Source organism: Alexandromys fortis, unplaced genomic scaffold (genome assembly GCF_014885135.2).
Source record: "Alexandromys fortis isolate MF-2015 unplaced genomic scaffold, M_Fortis_MF-2015_v1.1 scaffold_31, whole genome shotgun sequence".
Classification (NCBI taxonomy): Eukaryota; Metazoa; Chordata; class Mammalia; order Rodentia; family Cricetidae; genus Alexandromys; species Alexandromys fortis.
This window is the reverse complement of record NW_026067974.1, coordinates 10,708,757-10,733,195: the sequence shown is the minus strand read 5'-3', so window position 1 is coordinate 10,733,195 and position 24,439 is coordinate 10,708,757. Positions and strand designations below refer to the sequence as shown.

Below are 24,439 nucleotides of genomic sequence, written 5' to 3'. Positions count from 1 at the left end.
AATAATCCGGGGACATACTCTCTTCAAGGATAAAAGCCCCTACCTTCTAGGAGATTAGACCCCTACTTGTTTTTATACAATAGTCCTGAAGACTAATGAAAGGCAATACATGTATAAATCTATATTTTACAAAACGAACAGAGGTTCATTAGGTACAACTCTTTGTTTCAAGATGACATTTGCCAGTCAAAGGAAGCATATCTTTCCATACCCTCCCCCCACCCGCCCCAAATTTTCTCCCTCACCCCCACACGTTTGGCTAATAGGATGAAACCCCACTAAGGAATATTGAGAAGTGATGTGACGTAAGGACATCTGTAACAAACTCTGGTGTGCCATCCCCAAATGACAACGTTTCTGTTTAGCACTGGAACTAGTTGGAAACTTACATCCCTGATCTCTTTTTCTAAACATTTTCTTTTTTGAGGGGTGGGAAAAGAACTTCAGTTACCCATTAATTAAGAAAGTGCTCAGCCACACACCTCTTTCCACCTCCTTTATCACAGCCTAGTTTTGAGAGAACCAACTTTCACACAATAGTCTTATTTCTTCCTCTATCAGGGTGACTTGCTTCATCTGTTATTCCTCCTTGGGTCCTAAAGCTTATGGTAAGGTCTCTTTGTTTACTTTAGTGTAAAGTCTACTACACCCAAACTGTTCAAAAGGCGCACCAGGGAAGCACAGGGCAGGGCAGGCACAGCTCCTACAAGACCGGGGTCACTCCATCTTCAACGTGGCTAATGAAGAGCCCTCGTACCCCTTCAACACAGGCAAGTGAGCAGAAGTGGCTCCTAAAACTCCCAAATCTACCGTCCTATATGATAAGTGCATGAGCTCATTTCCCCAAAAAGGAAAAAGAAGTCCCAATAACTCTCCGTAATTCAAAATAAGCCCAATGCAAGAGGTTTCTTTTGTTTGTTTTGTGAAGTCAGGGTGACGAAAACAAAACTAAAATGAAGGAGTATGGAAAGGCATTACCAGTGAGTAACACACATGAGGACATAGGTCACATATACAGGTCTCAGCCATTCTCTTGGAATGGCATGCTACAACTATCTGAAGACAGGGTTCTTGCCAGCACAGCTACTTCCTACACGTCCGGTGAGGTGTTTGCTTCTTCTGGATCTCCAACCTGCAACGGCTTCGTTCATCCAACCAGGGTAGCTCAAAGTTCCTGGCAAAAAAGAAAAAAAAAAAAAAAAAANAAAGTGGCCTAGGAGTGCTGTCCTGATTTTTTTTCTTTTGGTAACAAAACAAAGGCAGGAGATAGTAACCAAGATGGTACATGTATAAATCTATATTTTACAAAACGAACAGAGGTTCATTAGGTACAACTCTTTGTTTCAAGATGACATTTGCCAGTCAAAGGAAGCATATCTTTCCATACCCTCCCCCCACCCGCCCCAAATTTTCTCCCTCACCCCCACACGTTTGGCTAATAGGATGAAACCCCACTAAGGAATATTGAGAAGTGATGTGACGTAAGGACATCTGTAACAAACTCTGGTGTGCCATCCCCAAATGACAACGTTTCTGTTTAGCACTGGAACTAGTTGGAAACTTACATCCCTGATCTCTTTTTCTAAACATTTTCTTTTTTGAGGGGTGGGAAAAGAACTTCAGTTACCCATTAATTAAGAAAGTGCTCAGCCACACACCTCTTTCCACCTCCTTTATCACAGCCTAGTTTTGAGAGAACCAACTTTCACACAATAGTCTTATTTCTTCCTCTATCAGGGTGACTTGCTTCATCTGTTATTCCTCCTTGGGTCCTAAAGCTTATGGTAAGGTCTCTTTGTTTACTTTAGTGTAAAGTCTACTACACCCAAACTGTTCAAAAGGCGCACCAGGGAAGCACAGGGCAGGGCAGGCACAGCTCCTACAAGACCGGGGTCACTCCATCTTCAACGTGGCTAATGAAGAGCCCTCGTACCCCTTCAACACAGGCAAGTGAGCAGAAGTGGCTCCTAAAACTCCCAAATCTACCGTCCTATATGATAAGTGCATGAGCTCATTTCCCCAAAAAGGAAAAAGAAGTCCCAATAACTCTCCGTAATTCAAAATAAGCCCAATGCAAGAGGTTTCTTTTGTTTGTTTTGTGAAGTCAGGGTGACGAAAACAAAACTAAAATGAAGGAGTATGGAAAGGCATTACCAGTGAGTAACACACATGAGGACATAGGTCACATATACAGGTCTCAGCCATTCTCTTGGAATGGCATGCTACAACTATCTGAAGACAGGGTTCTTGCCAGCACAGCTACTTCCTACACGTCCGGTGAGGTGTTTGCTTCTTCTGGATCTCCAACCTGCAACGGCTTCGTTCATCCAACCAGGGTAGCTCAAAGTTCCTGGCAAAAAAGAAAAAAAAAAAAAAAAAAGAGGACAGCAAAGTGAGAAGGTGGCAGCAAAGCCTAGCAACGGTTAGTTGACCACTGAAGAGGCAAATCATCTACTTCTGACTTAAAAAGCATTCTACTTCCTGGCTTGTCAGGTCCCCATTTTATCTAGGCTTCCATGGAGTTTGGAAAAGAGGAATAAACTATTTGAAAAGGGAGAAACGAAAAAAAAAAAAAACCTTTATACTTACTGTGGAGTTAATTTTGGTAATGGTCGTCCAAATGCTACAACAGGCAAGAAGGGGGTAATCATCAAACTTTCAACTATGGAAGAAAATCATATGAGACCGTGTTGGCAAGAGGTCAGAAATGTGTAACAACAACTACACCACTTCCAAAACACAGCTTACTCATCAGAACAAGCTGTGCTGAGATTTGTACCCCTTTTCCCTTGAAAAGCCTACATTTGTAAATTTGTTCGCTTTATTTCGTGTTTATGGGTAGGGGTTTGTATATGTGAGTGCAGTGCCCTCTGAGGTCAGAAGAGGGCATCAGGTCCCCTGCAACTGAAGTTACAAGCAGTTCTGAGCCACCAATGTGAGTGCTGGAAACCTAACTCTGGTCTCTCCAAGAACAGAAGCACTCAACCACTAAGGCATCTTTCCAGCCCCAAAGTCTACATTTTTAGATACAACTTACCGTCATCTGGCTCAGGGAAAAATGAGGTAACCTCAGGCTCAGATTCCTGAATTCCTTTCTTTTTATACATTCTGAGCTGCAGTCGCTGTAAAATTCTTTGTTCCCTGATCCTCTGAATATCCCATCTGGGGAAAACCAGACAAAAAGAAACAAACCCAGCATTACTACTTAGCTAGAAATTGTCCTACAAAAGCAATTCACTCTCCGATGCCAGAAGACCCTTACTTAACTCCTCTCCCGGGGTCAAGTGACTGACTACAGTTATGTGCTGGTGTTCCACACAAAACAGCACTGAGGGAGGGCATCCGAGGAAGGCCAACACGTGTATCTGCCTGTTAGGACAACCGCCCCACAGGAATGTTACATGCCCTAAGACTCTCCCTGATATGGAAGTCTCAGTTCTGGGGCTCAGATGTTCCCAGGATGGGGGTCTAGTCCTTACCTTTTTCTTCTCTTCTCATCTAGCTCCAGTTTTGCATGCCTCTTTGAAAACACACTGTCGTCTAGGTTCTGGAAGAGGAACAGCAGGGGTAAGCTCCTTATGACCATGTTGGAATAACTCAGTTTTCAGGAGAATAGCATTTTTCACCTTCAGGTTCTAAAAATATCTGTGTTCCATAGATACATTATAAACCTTCTGGCTAAAGAATCAATAAAAGAAACTCCTGTCCTTACCCTGATTCTTTCCGAAATCCCAAATTTCAAATTTAATCCCCATAACTTTCCAGGATAAGTCATGCCAATTGCCTGTGTGAGGGTCATAAACTCACCCTACCTCTATACCTTTTAAGAGTCTGAAATCAAAATAACCTTTTTTCAATAATTAAGTAAGTTTGGAACATAGGATTGTGTTGCTGAGTGGCACAGCCTAACTTCTGTACTCAATATGGAATCTACCTTAGTTTGGAACACCATCTCAATACTGATTTTGAAAAATGACTTAATTACTCTAGAACCGACTTTTCTCATCCATAAGATGAAAAGCATAAAGTAAATAACCTCAAGTTCCTTTCTGGTCTTAAGAGTAGCTAACTAAGTAGGGCTGGAAAGATGGCTCAGCAGTTAAGAGCATTGCCTGCTCTTCCAAAGGTCCTAAGTTCAATTCCCAGCAACCACATGGTGGCTCACAACCATCTGTAATGAGATCTGGTGCCCCCTTCTGGCCTTCATGCATACATGCAGACAAGATATTGTATACATAATAAATAAATTTAAAAAAAGAGCACCAAGTGATACAGCTGGGACTATAGGTGCCGACCACAGGGCCAGTTGTACACCCTATATTCTATTGTTTCCAATTCTCTTCATTAACAGTTCTCGGTACTTACCTCCAAAATGTCTGAAGGATTTAGGTCCCTTAGAGGCTCTACTGAGTGGTCCCTCCAAGAAGGAACTGAAAAAAATAAAGAAAAAGAAAAGAAAAAGAGGAGGGGTGGAACCACCCTTAAATCCAAAGTCACACAACTATACAACTATTCACTAGGACAAGCAGTTTCTCCCCAGATAAGACAGTTACCAAGTGATAGGAATCCATTTTATGGCCTCACCCAAAGCCATAGTCAGTGTCCTCGCTATGGTATAAAAGAACCTAAAATGCCATTGCAGTCTATCAAACTCAGGACCTAAGCCAATACCTGACAATTCACATAATGGATGCTATTGAAGTTCCTGAAAAACAACTGAAATGCGTTGTCATCTGGACGCCTACGATAGTGTCAGCAAACACCAAGGACTCTCGCTCTTCCACATCCAACAGACAGAGAATGGAGCTCCCAACCAGCCACCATCCCGCCAATTCCCACCCAGGCCCGGCCGGCAGTTCCTAATCTACTCACCAGCCAAGACTGAAGTTTCGCCTGCAACACTTGATGGCATCAGACACCCTAAATAATGCAGGAAAGAAGAATCATCTCAGTGTAAAAAGAAAAAGAGCCCATACCCAGAGCGGAGGAGAGGAGCGTCACTCATGTTCTCACTAGGAGGCCATTTTGGTTTTTGAGCTGTTCTTTTGAGAATTTCTCTCTGGGGAAGGGGAAGAGGGAACAACAGACAAAAGAAAAGAAAATAAGCCCACCACTTTTTTTTTTACACTGAGACGACTTCTTTTCTTCATTATTTAGGGTGGTTTCCCTGCAACAGTTGATGGCCAAGGATATCAAACCTTAAACTCAGAACATGGCAGGTGAGTAAAAGTTGACCCTATTTTTCAAATAAATAGATCAGTGTTCTCAGAACTTACATATGTAGTCTTCTTAAACAGTTTCCTCCTCCCTCCACACAAACTACCTTGCTGGTGCAGCCTGAACAACATGCACAAAGACTTTGGCTTTCTTAGGATAAGTCATTGAGACTTCCACTTGAGATAGGGGCATCATAAGATAAGGGTTCACACATTGATGCGTAACTCAGGCTCCTCAAGAGACTGGGATCTCCCAATCACACTCCCTCATGTTGTTATGCCCACAATCTCAGATGTGTTTGGGACTTGTTCTACTAGAGTAGACAGGGTTTTCAAAAACAGCCAGTCACACAGAAGAACTCCAGACCAAGCCATTTCCTAATTCCGGATGGGAAGTTGCTTCACGGTTTCTCCTAAATTGTTACACAGCATTGCTGTAGCAGCAAAATTTAACTATTAAGATGAACCTGTTCAACTGACTGAAACAACAAAAGTATCTGAATCTAGCTGTCTCGTGTACTCAAGTGTGAGGCCTAATAAAGATTAGGTCATTGGTCTGTCTTCCCCACAACAGCCAAACAAAGCCTGGAGACTGCTCACATCTTGTTTGGAATGGATTCCCATCCCCATTCCTGCTATAGTAAGGCACAGGGTAGAAACTTAGGTCTGAGGCTCTACCTAAGAAAGGTTTCCCCACCATTACCCAAGAGCACCCACAATAACTATCATAGACTAATACGACACAATTGAAGACACATCACAGTTACTGGTTCATATAAAAGGTGGGGATCATCTCTGGTGGAAGCCATTAAGAAAATAAACAGGAATAAAGACCAAGTTCCCAAACCCCACCCCCTCCCCAAGCAGCTCAGATATCCCAAGATAGTCCTTATTGTTTGAAAAATAGTTTGTAGACCATTTTATTTAAATATATCAACAACCAATGGGCTACTGCAATCCACGTCAACTCTTTGCATCTCAGAACCTTGTGAAGTGTAGTAAGGTAAATAAGACTGTTGGCCTTTGGCAGATCCCTCCTGCCCACAGACCGGGACATAGAGATACAGATAAATGTTTGTGTAGTTAGAGAACGGAGGCCCAGGTGAAATTTCCCACCCCAAGCTGACTCCCCAATCAAAAATTACCATTGGCCCCTGAGAACACCCAAAGACCACCCTCCCAGGTTTCACACAACATCAATGCAGGAACAGTCGTGCACGGCAAAGTGTAAGTTCTATGCATTTCACAGCACAGAAAACCCTTCTTTCAGAGGGCATGCAAGTTGCCGGAGATTACACCCCCAAGTCTGGTGCTCTTGTGATGAGCAACTTACTGGCAAACACATCTCCCAGTGTTGTAAGCAGACACATACATTGAGCACATTTTGCTGTAATTCCATCTATTTGCAATGCCTGCACAGTGTCTGTCTCTGGCTGTTAACTTACTCATTCTTGACAGAACTCTGCTTTATTGATTGCACTTTTTAAAAAATGCCAAAGGCATTTCACACTTGTTAGCTTGACCGCCACCACTAGGGTATAAGAGCAAGTGTTCTCTATGCCTTACTTGCTACAGTCTCCTCCTTCTTTGGAGAGGATTCCCGTAATGGTAACGGTGATGGGGGAGGCTGGTGCCAACGACACAAATACATTTCTGTGGTGGAAAGGTACGGCAAATCTTCCATCTCACTTGAGAAGGTTTTCTCCTTGGGGTGGGTGCTGGGTCCCTTTTGGGGAGTGGAGAGTCTTGGTGGGGTATCCACTGAAGACCGGGGCTTTTCTGGGGTTTCTTGGCTCCTCAATTCACGTTTACAAACAGTTTCTGATAAGGAACCACAGGGTTCCTCTTTAATGGGAGAGTGCTTAGGAGTTTTTGTTTTGACTTTTGAAAATTCAGGAGCCAGCTTTTTAACAGTAGTCTTTCTTTCTGTATTTCCAAATTGGGTTTTCCTATTAGGTAGGAAAGAAAATGTTATAAAATTAATTGACTTTTGAATAAAATCTGAGATTAAAATATATTTGAAAGCAAGAGCAGTATCCAGGTACCTAAACATCTACTGTTCATTTGGAAGACAAGGGCTGTAAGTGTCATGCTTGAAAGTATACACAACAGGCCTTTGGTAAATGATCAAGCATCTATGTTTAAGAATATCTGGGTCAGGTGGTGGCAGTGCATGCCTTAATCCCAGCACTCGGGAGGCAGAGGCAGGCAGATCTGAGTTTGAGGTCAGCTTGGTCTACAGAGCGAGTTCCAGGACAGCCAGGGCTACACGGAGAAACCCTGTCTAGAAAAAGAAGTATCTAACTCTCTACTCTCCATGAGACTCAACAGGGTGACACTCTTTACCCATTCTAAGATATAGCTGCATGTGTATTTAGTAATGTGACAAAAAAAAAAATGTTTTAAGACAATTTCTCAACATCACAGAAACCTGGGGGGGGGGATTGTTTCCCAGGCTGGCCTTGAACTCACAACAATCGGCTTGCCTCAGCACCTAAGTGCTGTGATAACAGGTGTGAGCCACCATGCCCTTAGCATAAGAGACTTCTCGATTCAGGCTATAGTTACTATGAAGCCATTCCTACCCACTCAGGCAAGAACTCCTTGTATGGTTCAGATAGTTGGAATAAAGTTATCAACACACCTTTTGTGTCCCTTTCCACTCCGTCCACATGAGAAAGGCTTGGAAGGCAGAGCCTGGGATGTCTCGCAAAGCTCCGGCTGGCGCTCCAGTTTAATTTTCTCAGACAACTCTATTTCCTCTCTCTCTTCAGTTTCATAGCCCTGAAACAGCTTGTGCCTTTCTTTCTCGTTATCCCTCTTTACCAACTGCATCCGCCTTTCCATACGTTCAATCCGAGCAAGGAGCTAAAAGAAAGTGACAAGATGCAGACTTACACACAGAAGTTAAACGTAAGAACTTAGCCCCATTTGGGACTCAGCAGTCTTCTGCATGTTGCCATGGACTTTACTTTGAATTGGCAGACATGAATCTGAATAGCTTTTCTTAAAACCAACAAAGGCAAAAGACAATTGTAGGAGTTAGTCTGGATGGTAAGCGACATGGGGCAATTCTAAGCTCATTCTTCTGAAAGAAGATCTTCTTCACTGGGCGGGGCCAGTGTGCCCTTTAATAACAAGGCCTCTGCTACAGCTAGCACTCAAGTTAACCTTATATATGTTCTTCACTGTTGTATGTGATGCTAGGGACAGAACCAGGGCCTCTGAGCACCACTGAGCTACATTCTCAGCCCTGTATTCTTTTCAAGTGTCACAACGTTATCCAAATTCTATCTGTTCTATGTTCACTCCAGAACTCCAGACGTGATGGAATGTTCAAATAGTACAGTAAAAAGGAGTCAGGAGCACAGGGTGTTACTAGGGATAGCAGTATTACACCAAAATGTTCTGTATGCATAGCTGAGGGAGTACTTCTAAAACACACTACATTGGGAGGAATTATAATAGATAGATACCAGTAATATAATACCAACAAATATGACATACATATTATACTTTGCATTTGAGCCTGCAAAAGTAACTTATCTAAATATTTATTAAAATTACTTTCATTCTAATTAAAGAGAACCACAAATATCAAACAAAATGGAAGTCTATTGTCATGAGAAACTTCCCATTAACTCAGTTTTGACAAAAAGGTGCTACTTACACCATACTATAAGAATTTTGCCTGCGTTTGACAGTGATATTAATGCTGCCTTTATTACATCCATTGCATAGATTTCAGAAGAGGCCAAACAATAACTGGAATAAGAGAAACAGACTTAAGCAATGCTAAGACCACTGCAGCACATAAGAGAAGCAGTGAAAGCTAAGTACTAACTCACCCCACTTTCTCCTACCTTGAAAAGCCTATAAAGGGAACATTACTTCAGGAACTCAGCAAAAATCTCCACCATCAGCAGTGTCCCCCTAGTTAGCCATTCTCTCATGACATCTTCTGTTCTGATTCACAGCCTTAGCATTATTTAACCTTGTTTGTGGGTGACACAGTCTTGGTTTCTTCTTTACTGGTCTCTCCCCCTCCCCCATGGAAGGAAGGGTGTGATGTGCTGTAACTACAGGACCATCACACCCCTAGACTGCAGTGTCCTAGCTGAGCAGTGCCACCTCCATGTTGAGGAACTTCCACAATCCACACTGAGGTTTCCACGAGACCTGCCTCATCTCCCACTCCAACTTGTAGAATGCAATCTCCAACCGGGGACTGATTCATTTAGAAAACAAACAAAATGAATAGCCATTCTGCTCCCATGCTCAGCCTTTGATGCACACAGCACCAGGGTGAGAAGAGAGGAAAGAGGAGAGTGAGAAAGAGAGCTGCAGCCTGAACACAACTGTAGAAACCATGTTTATTTTTAGGCGGCTGAAAGGTATGCTGCACAGCAATACCCACCACACCAGTTTCCCTGTGTGTGAGGGAGTGTGCTTAACATGGAGGTGCCCAAGACTGCTGAGCAGTGAGAACAAGCCTTAGAAGTTCAAAGAAATAACAAACTACTCCACTACCTAAAGATTCTAAAGCGGGTCTGGGAGGTGAAGGATCTACTGAATACATTGAATAAGCTCATGTCTCAAAATCTTCAAGCTTATTCAAGAGACTTGGTCAGTGGGTCATGATTTATAACTCAGGTAGCTACTAAAAAACTACCTGAAATCAAAGGCAGTGATTCCCATTTAGAAAACACCATTTAGGAAAGCTAAAATAGGACTCCATGTAACCCATCTTTTACCCTCTACCGGCTAACAGACCTACGACGACCCTCGGGTCTAAAGATGCTGCAGCACTGGCCGAAGCAACAGCTGTTATGTCCCAGTCCTCTACAGTGCGTTTCCAGCGCAACAGCGCTTTAACCCCTTCTATGCAGCCGCCACATCTGCACCCCACCCTATCATTTTAACCCCTCATAAATCGGTCTTTGCCCACTCTAAACGGCTTTCCCACAAGTCTGGGACTGTCATTTTAAATTAACCCTTTGGCTACCGAAGCCTCCACCACACACACACACACACACACACACACACACACACACACACACACACACACTGAATGCCGCCCTTTAACCCTTCCCTCCGACCCAACGTGTCAGTGAGCCAGGCTCCTAACCACCTAGCATCTAAAGCACTCCTTCGCTGGTGGCCAACTTCCTCTAACCCTAACCAAGCGGGGACCTCAGCCTCCTACAGCCCCCCTTCTCCCGAGCATGCGCACAACGCGCTCCCCATCCCTGATGCAGATTAACCCATCCCGTACCGTGTCTCTCTCGGACTTCAGCTCCTCGATCTCTTTTTCCTTGGCCTGCAGCTGCTGCTGCTGCTGCTCGATGAGGTCCAATTGCAGCAGAAGGATCTGTTTGAGGCAGGCGGCCTGACTGGAGGCTCCCGAGCCGCCGCCACCCCCGAGAGGGCTCTTCCTCATACTCTTCCATCTGCCCTCGCTGGCCGCCAGGGTCCCGGCAGTGGCGGTGGGCGCGAGGGGTGGCGGCCCGGGCAGAGGTAGTGGTGGGGGTCCCGCCGGGTCCGAGGCGGTGGCAGCCGGGGGAGCCGCCCCACCCTTGTCCCCAGCCCAGGGCGTAGGCTCTTTGGCCGCCGCCACGAGAGAGCCCGTCTGAATGGGCAGCACCGCCTGATACTTGGGCCGGGGGCTGCAGCCGGCGCCGGCTGCGACTGGCTCCCCGCCGATGCCGGCTTGTTTGGTAGCTGGGGGCGGACAGGGCAAGGGCACCGAACCGCCCCAGCTCTCTTCCTGCTGCCCGGGGGCCGCCCCGGCCGGGAGTAACAAACCCCGGCCCTTGCCGCCGCAGCCGGCTGGAGAGGACGCGGGACTCCCGCCCTGGGAGGAGGCCAGCGGGGGCCCCGGCTCCTTGAGCTTACGATGCCGGGGGAGGAAGTGGGCTTCGGCCGCCCCGGACTCGTCCTCGGGCCCGCCCAGCGCCGCAGCCCGCTCGTAGTCCAGTCGCTGCTCGGGGTTGCCGCCGGCAGGAGCCGTGGCCGCCTTGAACACTGCGGATCTCATGGTCATAGTGGTCCGGAGCGGCGCGGGGGACCGAGACGGAGGAGGGGGTGGGGAAGGGGCGAGGTGCGGGGGGTCGAGGACGGAGGAGGGGGAGGGGAGTTTGGCGGGCTCGTCTCAGCAGAGCGGCCGCAGGCCTCCGCTAACGCGGCTTCTCCGAGGCCCGGGCGCCATCCCGCCGGCGAGCGGAGAAGTGGAGGCCGCGGCTGAGGCCCGCCGCCGACCCATGGGGGCCTCGCCGCCGCCTCTGCTGCCGCCACCGTCGCCTTCGCCGCAGAGGCAGGAGCTCGCACCCAGCCGCCCCCGAGCTCATCCCCGGAGCTCGCTTCGGCCCCCCCTGGCCCGGCCGGGCCCGCCTCGTCTCCCCACCCCGCACCCCCCCTTCCCCGCCCCGGCCCCCCGCCCCGGAGCTCGCCTCAGCCGCCCCGAGCCTCCATTTCCCCCCCTCCGCTCCTCCTCAGGAGGGGGTGGGAGGGACGGGTCCGCCCAGAACCCTCCTACTCCCGGAGGGGGGTCTGCCGCCTCCCCCGGGGGTCTCCGCGGCTCCGGCTCCCCCTCCCCCACAGTCACCCCCAGCGCCTCAGCGTTTCCCTTTAAAAAAAACGGAGCCGCCGCCGCAGCCGCCGCTGACCGGAGCGCGCATGCGCCGAGAGGGCAGCGGGCGGGAGCGAACCGGGAGCCGAGAGGAGGGGAGGCGGGTAGCGCTATTGTGAAAGGGGCCGCGGCCACTAGGGGGAGGGGACCGGGGCGCGGGGGGCCCACGAGGGGAGGCCGGGGACGAGGGCGAGCACGCTGGAGCGGGCGAAGGTGGGCCGGGGCGGGAAAGAAGGGCGAGGGCGGCCGCTGATGGCTGGGGAATGCGGAGGATCCCCGGAAAAGCCAAGCGCGAGAGAAAGGGGTTGAGAGGAAGGAAGGAGGGACGGGCGCCCGCCCCTCGCGGTCGCCTACCGACCGCTCTGCTGAGCCTGCCTGCGTTGAGTGGCCCTTCCCGGGCCGCCTGGCAACGCGCCTGGCCCACGCCGGAGCCCCATGCACCTTCCGGACCAGCTCCGACCCCGACTCCCCTTGGAGCGGTGGAAGGTAAAGCTTCCACCCCGTAGGCTCCATGGCGGTCCCACGCGGGTTGGGAAAGAAACGAAGTTCTTTGTCTCTAAGGGGTCCAGCACACACATGGAGGGGACCTCTGGTTCTAGAAGCAGCAAAATAGATGATGTCTGCTGCCCAGGGAGTTTTTACTACAACCTTCTTGGGATTTGGGGTGAAGTTCTGCCAACTACCAATAGTTCTTTCTTAACAGCCATGTCCTCAGACTTAAGCTATTGCTAGAATCTTCTGCAAGAAGGCACAGGAAATCTATGAAGATTGCTTGTATTGGGACTAAGCGTTCTTTAGGGCCTTCAGTTTGAGCACTTCTTCCCATTTCTCAGGTTCATAGTGTCTATGTGTGTGCCGTCATTTTCCAAGCAACTTTGGCCACCAACTCCTCGCACATTTCCCTGTGGAAAAACTTGTAAATTAATTGGTTGCTTTTCTGTCTGAAGGGCACTACTGAAAAAATTTTATGGAGGTAACCGGGTGTAGTGGCGCACGCCGTTAATCCCAGCACCTCGGGAGGCAGAGGCAGGAGAATTTCTGTGAGTTTGAGGCCAGCTCTACATAATCAAGTTCCAGGACAGGCAGTGCTACATGGAGAGAGACCTTATCTCCAAAACTAACTAAATCGTGCAGGGATGAAGAGGACATCTGGCCCAGTGTGAAAGCTTCCAGTTAGAGACCCCTCTGTTTTGCGGGCTCTGAAGCATGACACACTGAAAGCTTGGGAATGGCTGTGAAAGTCCAGAGTCCCAGCCCTCTTTCCTTCAGACTGGCCACAGATCTTCCAGGAAGTCCTGGAAAGTTTGTAGAATGTGGTCTTTTTCATAGGAAGACTCCACACCATCTCACTCTTAATTCACATACACTGAAACCTCCCAGATTTGTAGCCTGTTGGGCTCTAACTCCAAAATCAGGTCTCCAAGTGCCTAGACTGTCCAACTGGGTGTCTAATATCCATTTCAAAGTCAAGCTTTTGACTGCCACCTAAGTCCCGCTTCCCCATACCCAGTAAGTCAGTCCATCTCTCTTTCAAAATACAAATCAAAAATAATACACTTCAGCATCATCTCACAACTTCCTCCGTGATTTAAGCTGTGGTCTCTACTTTTTATTTATTGATTTATTGGACGTAGTCTCAGTTTCAACCTTTGCATAAGCGTGCCCTGGGCACCGACAGTCATCCTGATAAGATATAAAACGATAGTCATGGCTTCCTCTCTCACTTGGTAAAGCAGTCACCGACCAGCCTGAAGAATCTGGCCTGCACCCTGCTGCGGGCTTCAGAGCTCTCAGTGCTCCCCTTCTCTCCTCTGCTGCCAGATTCACCTGTGTGTCTGCTCAGGTTCCATGCTGTTCCCTCCGCCTGGACCTCATCGGGCCCCCACATGACTTCCTCGTGCTATTCCGGGAGACTTAGGTAGTACCATCCCAAGTGCAAGGCTCCCCAGGTCACAGAGTGACAGATCTGTGCTGTGGTTCAGGGGTAGAGTGCTTTTGGCTTATGTAGCAGCCACAAAGTCCTAGGTTCAGTCCTCGGTATCACTTCAGAAGGACTGGTGAGACGGCTCAAAGGGTAAGGAAAATTGCCACCAAGCCCCAGGACCTGGGTTGGATCCCTGGAACCCAGTGGAAGGAGAGACACCGAGTTGTCCTCTGACCTCCACCTTCACAGCGAGGGCACACATGGCCAAACATGAATAAATGTAATACAAATTCATAAAGAGAAGAAGCCAAGCCAGGCGATAGTGGCGCACACCTTTAATCCCAGCACTCGGGAGGCAGAGGCAGGCGGATCTCTGTGAGTTCGAGACCAGCCTGGTCTACAAGAGCTAGTTCCAGGACAGGCTCCAAAGCTACAGAGAAACCCTGTCTCGAAAAACCAAAAAAAAAAAAAAAAAAAAAAAAAAAAAAAAAAAAAAAAAAAAAAAAAAAAAAAAAAAAGCCAAGGCTGGAGCATGAAACTACAAGAAGCAATCAGAAAGCTGGTGAGCTGGTTCAGCAGGCACAGGTGCTTGCCCTGCAAGCCTGGCCACCTGAGTTAAATTCCAGGACAGGTAAGGTGGAAGGAGAGAGGCAACTCCACAGAATTACCCTTCCTTCCACAGAATGTATGACAAGCCCCTTCCTCCACATGCACACACATAATAAACCCAAGCCAGCATTGTTAGCATCGCCTCATAACTTGCATGTACAAATTACCAGAAGCTCTGGTTTGGTTTGGGTTTTGTTTTGTTTTGTTTTTTCTGGGGTTTTGTTTTTATTTTTTGTGAGACAGGGTCTTGAGTAGACCAAACTGGCCTTGAACTCCTGATCTTCCTGCTACCACGTCCTGAGTGTTGGGATTGTGGGATTATAGGCACGAACTACCATACTAGGCTAAGCCTACTTACCTAGTCTTAAAGGGCCAGACAGTGACTATTTTAGGCTTGGCTGACTGTGAGGCCTTTTTTCCCCTCTTCAGTGCAAAAGCAGCCCCAATGAATGATACGAATGTGGCCGTTTTCTAATATAACTTTATTATATGATTCTTGTATTCCTGACAATTTTGTTTGAAGTTTTAAGATGAGGTCTCTCATATATGTATATGAGTATATATACATATATATCTATATATATTTCCCATGTAGCCTCTAATTACTAATTACTATATAACTGACAAGAACCTTGACCTTATCTTCCTGCCTCTACCTCCTAATGCCAGATCATAGGTATTTACCATTATCTGCATTCACCACAGGCCAGCATATTCAGTGCTGGAGCCCATACCCAGGCCTTCACAATTGGAGGCAACTGAGCTACATCGCTAGCCATATTTCTAGTGATCTCAATTACAATCTCATTTTAAAATGTGCAACTATTACAAATTCTTGGTTTGGTTTGTTTGTGGCAGGGCCTCACACTGTAGCCCAGGCTGGCTGGCCTGGAACTCACAGTGATCGGCCTGCCTCTGCCTCCTGAGCGCTGGAAACAATTCTTAGTTTGTGAGGCACACCAAAAGGTGTTGGGTCACCAGGCCTCAAAGTAATCCTACACACAAAAGATGGAAGCAGGAGGATTTAAAGTTAGAAGCCAGCTAGGGTACATAACAAGAGCCTGATTTTATTAAAAAAAAAAAAAAATTGGGGGCTGGAGAGATGGCTCTCTTCCTAGAGGTCCTGAGTTCAATTCCCAGAAACCAACCACATGGTGGCTTATAACCATCTGTAATGGGGTCTGGTGCCCTCTTCTGGCCTGCAGGCATACACACAAACAGAATATTGTATACATAATAAATAAATATTTTTAAAAAACTTAAAAACGCTGAGTTGGCTCTCCTGGCTGCCCACCCCTGAGCTAGAGCAGAGACTGAACAAGAGTCAGCCTAGGATAAAATGTGGGTGGGAGCGCTGTCCACACCAGCATGGGAGAGCTTTTCTTTTCTTTCTTTCTTTTTTTGAGACAGGGTTTCTCTGTAGCTTTGGAGCCTGTCCTGGAACTAGCTCTGTAGACCAGGCTGGCCTCAAAATGGAAGCACTTTCTAATAAAGGTACGTTCTTCTGTATTTGCTAAAAAGTTCTAGATGTACAAAAAACAAATGAAAAAAATGCTGAGTGGTGGTGGCACACACCTTTAATCCCAGCAAAGGCAGGCAGAGCTTTGTGAGCTCAACGCCAGCCTGGTCTACAAGAGCCAGTACCAGGACAGCTAGGGCTGTTACACAGAGAAACCCAATCTCAAAAAACAAGAACAACAACAACAAAAAGTACGAGACATTGAATCCAGGACGTCATGAATGTTGAGCAAGTGTTCTACTGCCGAGCTATCTGCCCAGCCTGATTTTGACTCATTGAGATGGTCTCACCAAACTGTCTAGGCTGACCTGGAGCTGTGACTTTCAACCCACTACCCTAAAGTATACTTTCTTCTGTGAAACAAACGATGCCAGTAATCAACGGTAGTACCTTTTAAATGTCTTCACCAGCAGATAAATTATCAGCTGGCCATCCTACATCAGTCCACACCTTTAGTTTTCCTGGAAACTTTTCATTTCTAAAATCCAAAGTCTACAATTTCACTACATCAGATAGTAAACATACCTTTTCCCCAAAGACAAGACTGGAATCTTTGGATTGGCAGTCTGACTGTAGCTCAACTTCAAGGGATAACCCACAGGAAACCTAGAAAGGTCTTTCCAGGGTTTGATTTGGGGACTTTTTTTGAGGCAGGATGTCATTCAGTAGCCCAGACTGACATCCAACTCTTTATGGCTTTCCACCTCCTCCCGGAGTGCTGAAGTTACTACAGGTGTGAACCTCCAGGCCAGGCAAAGAATTACTTTCATTGGAATTCTTGCTTGTAGTGCTCGCTTCGGCAGCACATACACTAAAATTGGAATGACAGAGAAGATTAGCATGGCCCCTGCGCAAGGATGACACACAAATTCGTAAAGCGTTCCATATTAAAAAAAAAAAAAAATCTTGCTTCTAAACCATTAGGTTTTAAGCTTCCGTGACCCCTGAACTTAAACACATTAGGAAGAGAGGTTTCAAAGTGTAAAGGCCAGGAGAGGTGTGGTGGGGCACGCCCCTAATCCCAGCTGGAAGGAGGGTGAGGCTAGAGGATTTTGAGTTCAGTTTGTAGAATTCCAGGCCAGCCTGGGCTACGACGTGAGAGAGACCCTGTCCTAACAACAACAAACTAAAAGCGGAGTCAGTTGTGAGGGAACCTAAAGAGAAGCAGTGTTTAATACCCATAAATCAAGTCCCTAGCTGTTTTATCTGTCCTGGGATGATAGCCACTTTCCCTATAGGGTGGCTGCAAGTCTGCAGAGAGTTAACAGTAAGTCTTTCACCCTCCCACGCAGGTTTATGGAATTGCAGAATTCCATTCCTCCCATTATCTCCACTCCTTGAAGGCATCCCTGCGGTGTGAAAGGCCTTCAATAAGCCAGCCACGTTACCTGCCAGGGTCTTGTTTTTTTCCCAGACACCCCACCGACCACCACCACAGCCCCTAGAGAAGGAAAACTGGAGTAATTCATCTTGCGGGGCTCTTCCATTTTTGACAGTGAGGCTGCTGTTTAACAGGGGGCAGAACTTGGTAGTAAGAAAGCGAACGTTTGTCTTGGCTTCTCTCCAGGGAGAGGATTCTCCTGGGAGGCTTTCCGAGGCGCTCAGAAAGGTAAATAAGAATTGGAGTTGCCTGGCTGACATTAACTCAGTCCCACACCGGCCCGGAGGGGGACCACGGCCGGCTTCGTCACCTTTCCCTTCTCGAGGAAAAGGAAAAGTCTCCCTTGCCGATGGAGGTTAGGAAACCAACCCCGAGCCAGAAGCTTCCGCTGAAGGTCTGCAGGGCACAGGGCGCTTTCTGCCAGCGACCCTGCCCTGCGTTCCGGCGGGCTGCGGAGTCCCTGTCCCCGGGTAACACCCACTTGCTTTTTACAGTTTCCTTCACAATAATATCACAACTCACATTTGGGTGTTACGTTTGTAGTTTGTTTCCCCTCTATATGCCCTCCCCACCAAAACTTTAAGAGTGTCCCTCCCACTCCACGTGGACCTCCCTTCCTTGTCCCAGCAACCCCTGCGAGAACCACCCCTAACACGTGGTCAATTGTTATGTTTCCTTCCTCAGGCTCCCTTGTAGCTGGCCTCCGCTAGCCACTGAACAAAAGTGCCCTCTTCAGGGTGACTTTGGGGCAGCAGCCTGGGCTAGGGGAGTTACTGAGAGCTCACGTACTGTATAGTAATGTGGCTGCTTCAGCTGAAGATGAGTTTATATCCGTTCAGTTCCTGAGTTCTCTGGTTAAAGACTCTTTAAGGGCCGGGTCTGGTGTGGTGGAGCAGGGGAGCAGGTGGGGGACCTTTGAGTTAGAGGTCAGCATGGTCAACACAGGGATTTCCAGGCCAGCCAAATCTATACAGAGTGAGACCCTACATCAACAAAATAGAAACAAAAGAAGGCCGGGCTCGTGGGGAGGCTAAAGAGGGTAGCCACGAACAGCCAGTCTGGGCTATTTCTATTGAGCCACACCCTGTTTCAAAATAGTAAAAGGATTGAGGCTGTAGCTCAGTAACACACCTGAAAGGAACGGTAACAGCGGGAGCCCCTGAAGTCAGTCCCCAGTGCCCTCCTTAAGAAAAGAGACAAGTCCAAGAGGGAGTTATCAGTGACAATTGTCTTGGTGTGGGGTTAGTAAAGGTTGGTTATCTTTATACAGGCGCTGCCTCCCTTAGGCTTCACAGTGTTGACAAAGAGCTGAGGGCTTTCCCTAATTATGAATTGGGTTATGGGTACCGTGCTCTCTGCATTGGGTAGGCTGTTCCTAAATGACCTTACCCAAGAGCAGTAGCCCCAGGAGATGGTGATGGAGAAGGAAGGGTAGGCAGACACTAAAAATTAGCCCAAGGCCCAGATTGGTGGCAAATGCTTTTAATCCTAGCACTGGAGGGACGTCCAGATCTCTGTGACTCTGAGAACCGTCTAGTCTCCTGACCAAGTTTCAGCACAGCCAGAGCTACATAGAGAAAAACCTGTGTCCAATAAACACATAATAAAGAGAGGGATGGGATTCTTGTGCTCACTCAACCTGTTTTGAGGTCTCTCTCTTATCAACACTTTGGTTTGTAGTGATATTTTGTTTGTAGCAAACACATAAAGCTTGCCTGAAGATCAGAGTGCAGTGTTAGGCCACTAGCTGGCCACAGAGCTCAGGGAGTAGTGGCACACTCCTTTAATTTCAGCACTCAGGGACAGACAGAAGCAGAGGGGTCTCTGTGAGTTCAAGGCCACCCTGGGCAGTAGGACTGAAGCCATCTAAAGCAGAAACTGAGCTCACACAAAGGTGATCCCAGCCCTAGGGAGGCTGAGCCAGGAGTGAGATGGCTGGGCTGAGAGAGGTATAGAAGACTGGAGGAGGAAAAAATAAAATAAAATAAAAATAAAAAAAAATAAATTAAAAAAAAAAAAAGAAGACTGGAGGAGACAGGAGCTCAGATGCAGTCTGAGGTTTGTTTGGTGGTGACAGCCTTCAGTCTGAGGACTCATCGAGATCCTGTGATCGTTCCTTTGCCCTGTGGATTCGTACAGGTGGTGTGTGGAGAAAGATAGAAAAAGAAAACTGTCAAGGAACTCAGAACATCAAGTACTTGCTTCTTTTTTTATTGATATTTATTGAGCTCCACATTTTTCTCTGCTCCCTTCCCTGCCTCTCCCCCCCTCCAGTCCTTCCCCCAAGGTCCCCATGCTCCCAATTTATTCAGGAGATCTTGTCTTTTTCTACTTTCTACTTCCCATGTAGATTAGATCTATGTAAGTCTCCCTTAGTGTCCTCATTGTTGTCTAAGTTCTCTGGGATTGTGGTTTGTAGGCTGGCTTTCTTTACTTTATGTTTAAAAACCACCTATGAGTGACTACATGTGATAATTGTCTTTCTGTGTCTGGGTTACCTCACTCAAAATAATGTTTTCTAGTTCCATCCATTTTCCTGCAAAATTCAAGCTGTCATTATTTTTTTCAGATGTGTAGTACTCCATTGTGTAAGTGTACCACATTTTCCTTATCCATTCTTCAATTGAGGGGCATTTAGGTTGTTTCCAGGTTCTGGCTATGACAAACAGAGCTGCTATGTACATAGTTGAGCACATGCCCTTGTGGCACGATTGAGCATCCTTTGGATATATACCTAAAAGTGGTATTATTGGGTCTTGAGGAAGGTTTTTTCCTAATTTTCTGAGGAATCGCCACACTGACATCTAAAGGGGTTGTACAAGCTTGCATTCCCACCAGCAATGCAGAAGTGTTCCCTTTTCCCCACAACCTCTCCAGCATAAGTTGCCATCAGTGTTTTTGATCTTGGCCATTCTTACAGGTGTAAGATGAAATCTCAGAGTTGTTTTGATTTGCATTTCTCTGATGACTAAGGATGCTGAACATTTTCTTAAGTGTCTTTCAGCCATTTTAGATTCCTCTGTTGAGAGTTCTCTGTTTTGGTCTGTACTCCTTTTTTTTTTTAATTGGATTATGTGATCTTTTGGTGTCCAAATTCTTTTCTTTCTTTCTTTCTTTCTTTCTTTCTTTCTTTCTTTCTTTCTTTCTTCCTTTCTGTATGTTCTGCATTGCTGGTATATGATCAGTTCACCCATATGCTCCCCTTGGAGGATGACTACGATCCAGAAGATGTTCTTAACGTTTTCAGGATGGATGCTGATTTTATGGAGAATGAAGAGAAGTACGAAGCTTGAAAAGGAAATTCTCGATGAAGGAGACAGTGATTCAAACACAGACCAAGAAGCTGGAAGTAGTGAAGATGAGGAGGAGGAAGAAGAGGAAGGAGGACAAAAAAATAACTATTCATGACAAAACAGAAATCAACCTGGTCTCATTTCGCCGTATCTTGCTATTCAGTCAGGTTTAGCTTTCGAAGAATGTGCACACAAGTTGCTGAAGATGGAGTTTGCTGAGCGCTAAGCAGAACTCTGTAACATGGTACTTGATTGCTGTGCCCAACAAAGGACCTATAAAAATTTTTTTGGCTTGCTAGCTGGGCGGTTTTGCACGCTAAAAAAAGAATATGTGGAATCATTTGCGAGTCTATTCAAAGAACGCTATGATAGCATCCATTGCTTAGAAACACACCGTTGAGGAGTGTCTCTGAGGTGTTTGCTCACCTTTTGTACACAGATTCACTTCCATGGTGTATTGTTGAATGTGTCAAGCTTAGTGGAGAAACCACTCCATCATCTAGTAGAATTTTCGTCAAAATACTTTTCCAGGAACTGTGTGAATACATGGGTCTGCCTCAGCTGGATGCGAGGTTAAAATATGAGACTCTACAGCCATTCTTTGAAGGTCTATTACCCCGACACAACCCACGGAACACCCGGTTTGCCATCAACTCCTTCACTTCCATAGGTCTCAGAGGTTTAATGCATGAACTGCGAGAGCATCTGAAGAATACACCAATAGGAGGTCGGAGCCCACCAGGAAGATCCCACCAGGACTGTGATAACACCACTAAGTGGAAAAACACCACCCAAAGATTGGCTTTGGACCACCAACTGCTCCGGACAATCTCGAGGTGGCTAGATGAGATGATCCAGCCTCACAGAGTACTCTACCCGGGACTTTAGACAAGTCCTGGACTTTCCCATTATGTAGAGATTGGACAACAGATGCTACAGCCACCTCTCCCCGGACTTGATAATTAACCCAAATTTTTCTTTTCTAAAAAATTGCTCCCAGACAGCAAAAAGTAAATTTAAGAACACAATGCCTGGGGCTGGAGAAGTAGCTGAGTGGTTAAGAGATATATAAGACTGTAGGATACAGGAGCTCAGATGCAGTCTGAAGTTTGGTAGAGACAGGATTGCCCTTTTGGCCTGAGGTGGAGGTAAGAACCAGTGGCTGGCTGCTCTGCTTCTCAGATCCTTCAGTTTGTTTTATTTTTTTTTTTTTGAGACAGCATTTCTCTATAGCTTTGAGGTCTGTGCCAGAACTAGCTCTTGTAGACCAGGCTGGCCTCGAACTCACAGAGATCCGCCTGCCTCTGCCTCCCGAGTTCCAGATGTAAAGGTGTGTACCACCACCACCTGGCTGATCAGGTTTTACCCCATAGCTGCCTCTAGGGTTTTTATTATTAAGACCAATTAGAATTCATGCTACAAAAAAATTCTTCCCTTTCCTGTTTAGAAATAAAAGAGTTGGAATGAGAAGCTCGTGGTGGTGGTGCACACCTTTCATCCGGGCACTCGGGAGGCAGAGGCAGGCAGATTTCTGTCAGTTTGAGGCCAGCCTGGTCTACAAAGGGAGTTTCAGTACCGCCAGGACTGTTACACGGAGAAACCCTGTCTCAATAAACCAAAATAAATAAATAAATAAATAAATAAATAAATAAATAAATAAATAAAAGAGTTGGGGAGGGGTGATTGTGGAAAGATAGGACTAAGTGGTGTGGGGAAGAAAGGGTCAATTTAGTAGGCTGGCATAGTGATTCGAGCCTGTAAGTCCCAACACTGGAGAGGTTAAGGTAGGAAGACTGGGATCAGAGGAGACGTGGCTCAGTAGCCAAGACCACTGCTTGTTCTTCCAGAAGAGGAATCCCAGCACACATGGAGGCTAATAACCAGCCGTGAAACTCCAGTTCCAGGGGATCCAATGCCCACTTCTGGTCTCAGAAGGTATCAGCAAGCTGTCTTTCCAGGCCCAGTTAAAAAAAAAAAAAAAAACCGAGGAGGAGGAAATAAAAGTGGAAATGATTGTGGGGCTATTTGTGGTTCCAAGGTCACAGAAGTCAGAGCCCAAGAGCTGCAAGTCTGGGAGCCCAAGAAAAGAGATCTTACTGAAGCCAAGAAACACATAAGGAATGAAGCGTGGAAATGTGGAGAAAATGGGGAGAGTCCTGAGACCCCACCACTTCTGACCACAACCCTCCCTTCCTTAACCTCGTGGTGTCACTATTAGCTCAGACCAGCCTTAAACTCCCAGTCTTCCGGCCCTGACCATTCAAGTGCTGGGATTGTACTATGTACTGTCACGCTTGGCTTGGAGCACCTACTTTTAAGGGAAAGAGTTCCAAAGCGATCAAGTCAGAAGACTGAAAACTCTGGCTGGGCCACTTGCTCTCCTATAACTCAACATCTGTCAACACTCCCATTACCAGGTGCTATTTCCAGAGTCCAGGGTTTAGCTAAGCTGAGGAAAAGGGAGGGGCAGAGACGTCTAGGCAAAGGGAGACCCAATAAACGCCTCTCCCAGCCCATCTGCAGTTCCCACTTTTAGCCACTCGGGGGCGCCCAAGCTCAACCAGAGCCCCGGAGTGAGAAAGCAAACTGAAGTAGCCGTTAGAGGACAACTTAGGACGTCAGGGACGACCCCGATCGGAGAGTTGATGCAAGGGCCCTCTGCTCTGAAGCTGCAGACCCCTGGCGTAGCCGCTGGATAGCGTCCGATCTCGTCTCCGCTAAAAGGCGCCCGTGGCACTGCAGGCTAACTCTCCACCTTTCACCCTCACCTTCCACGCTACGGTCACTTCTTCACTGGACTAGTTTCCTTCCCCTCCCCCTCCTCCTGTGGGAACCATCCCACAGCCGGTCAGAAGGTTGAGGAATGCTCTGCCTTGGCCAGGTGCCAAGCTGTGGACTTCCTGGGTTTTGGGGTGGGGCTTGGCAAGGGGAAGCCCTTTGGACACAGAGCCACCAGTCTTGTACAGCCTGTCTCCCCTTCCCCCAGCCCTCTCTCTGCTAAGTGAAAGACTCTGAAGTCACTCTTTGTGACCGCAGTCTAATTTCCTCCCCCCCACACCCCAAAAGGATTTCCTAGCCTGGGTAAACACATCTACAAGTCTGGGGGCAGGCGGCCATCCTAAGCTCTATGGCTCACAATAGGTAGGGGCGGGAGGCAACCATTTCAGGACCTGCCTTCCGTGCCTGGAAGGAGGGGTTCAGTTGTCAGGGCCTCGGTCCCTAAGTCATTCCTGCCAATTCATCGCTTCAGGTTCCTTCGCAGAACCTTGGGTCTGAAGCCTCTATAGAGTTAAAGCCAGGAGTAAGCCGGGTTCTGAGTACCCGGCCTTACCTCAGCTTCCATTTTCCCTGAAATAACATCAGCTGAGAGCTGAACTCGCTCATCCAGATCAAGACCAAGGAAATCTTTGCAGCCCGGTGCAGCTGACTGGGGTGCGTTTGGCAAGAATCTGAAGAGCCTGCAAACCCCACTTTCAGATCTCCTGGCTGGAGGCCAAGCCTGACAGGGACCCCTCTGTCCTACTGAAGGGGCTCACTGCTTAAAAGTACTTTCACGTTTGTGGGAGAAGCCTCTGATACGTCCACCAAGGTCCTGAGGAATGGGAATTCAGTCTGGTGGCGCCCCCTGCCTCAGGGATCCCTAGTGCCACTTTGGCAGCCCGTCCTCCTGCCGTCATCATCTGTAGACCTGTGCCAGATTCCCAAGTTCCTATCTGGAAACTTCAGCCCCCACACCCCAGGCCTAGGGGAGAGCCAATGTAGGTCACTGCAGCTGAGCCTGCAGGGCTGTCTGCTCCTTGGGCCCAGAGCCTTTCAGGCCTAGAGGAAGTCTTGCAGGGAAGCAAAAGGAAGAGCACCATGAGATTCAG

The 24,439-nt window shown here is 47.4% G+C and overlaps 1 protein-coding gene and 1 non-coding gene across 4 annotated transcripts; one reads left to right on the top strand and one right to left on the bottom strand.

Annotated features, from left to right (window-relative positions):
* Positions 1–212: 212 nt before the first annotated feature.
* On the bottom strand, positions 213–11,607 carry Msl1 (MSL complex subunit 1). 3 transcript variants are annotated; one of them, XM_050156612.1, is made up of 9 exons: positions 10,492–11,607; positions 7,861–8,084; positions 6,783–7,165; positions 4,873–4,920; positions 4,366–4,430; positions 3,480–3,547; positions 3,038–3,162; positions 2,590–2,662; positions 213–1,174 (listed from the first exon to the last, which is right to left on the bottom strand). In XM_050156612.1, the coding sequence occupies exons 1-9, from the start codon at positions 11,257–11,259 to the stop codon at positions 1,084–1,086; spliced, it is 1,845 nt and encodes a 614-aa protein (XP_050012569.1). In that variant the 5' UTR covers positions 11,260–11,607; the 3' UTR covers positions 213–1,083. The 3 variants fall into 3 exon arrangements, with proteins under 3 accessions (XP_050012569.1, XP_050012568.1, XP_050012571.1); XM_050156611.1 differs by lacking the exon at positions 213–1,174 and adding an exon at positions 1,207–2,350 and having other exon boundaries at positions 10,492–11,606; XM_050156614.1 differs by lacking the exons at positions 213–1,174; positions 4,873–4,920 and adding an exon at positions 1,207–2,350.
* A 5,076-nt stretch (positions 11,608–16,683) lies between these two features.
* Positions 16,684–16,788, top strand: LOC126510577 (U6 spliceosomal RNA). Its single transcript, XR_007594434.1, has one exon. It is a non-coding gene; the product is annotated as a U6 spliceosomal RNA (small nuclear RNA).
* Positions 16,789–24,439: the final 7,651 nt, after the last annotated feature.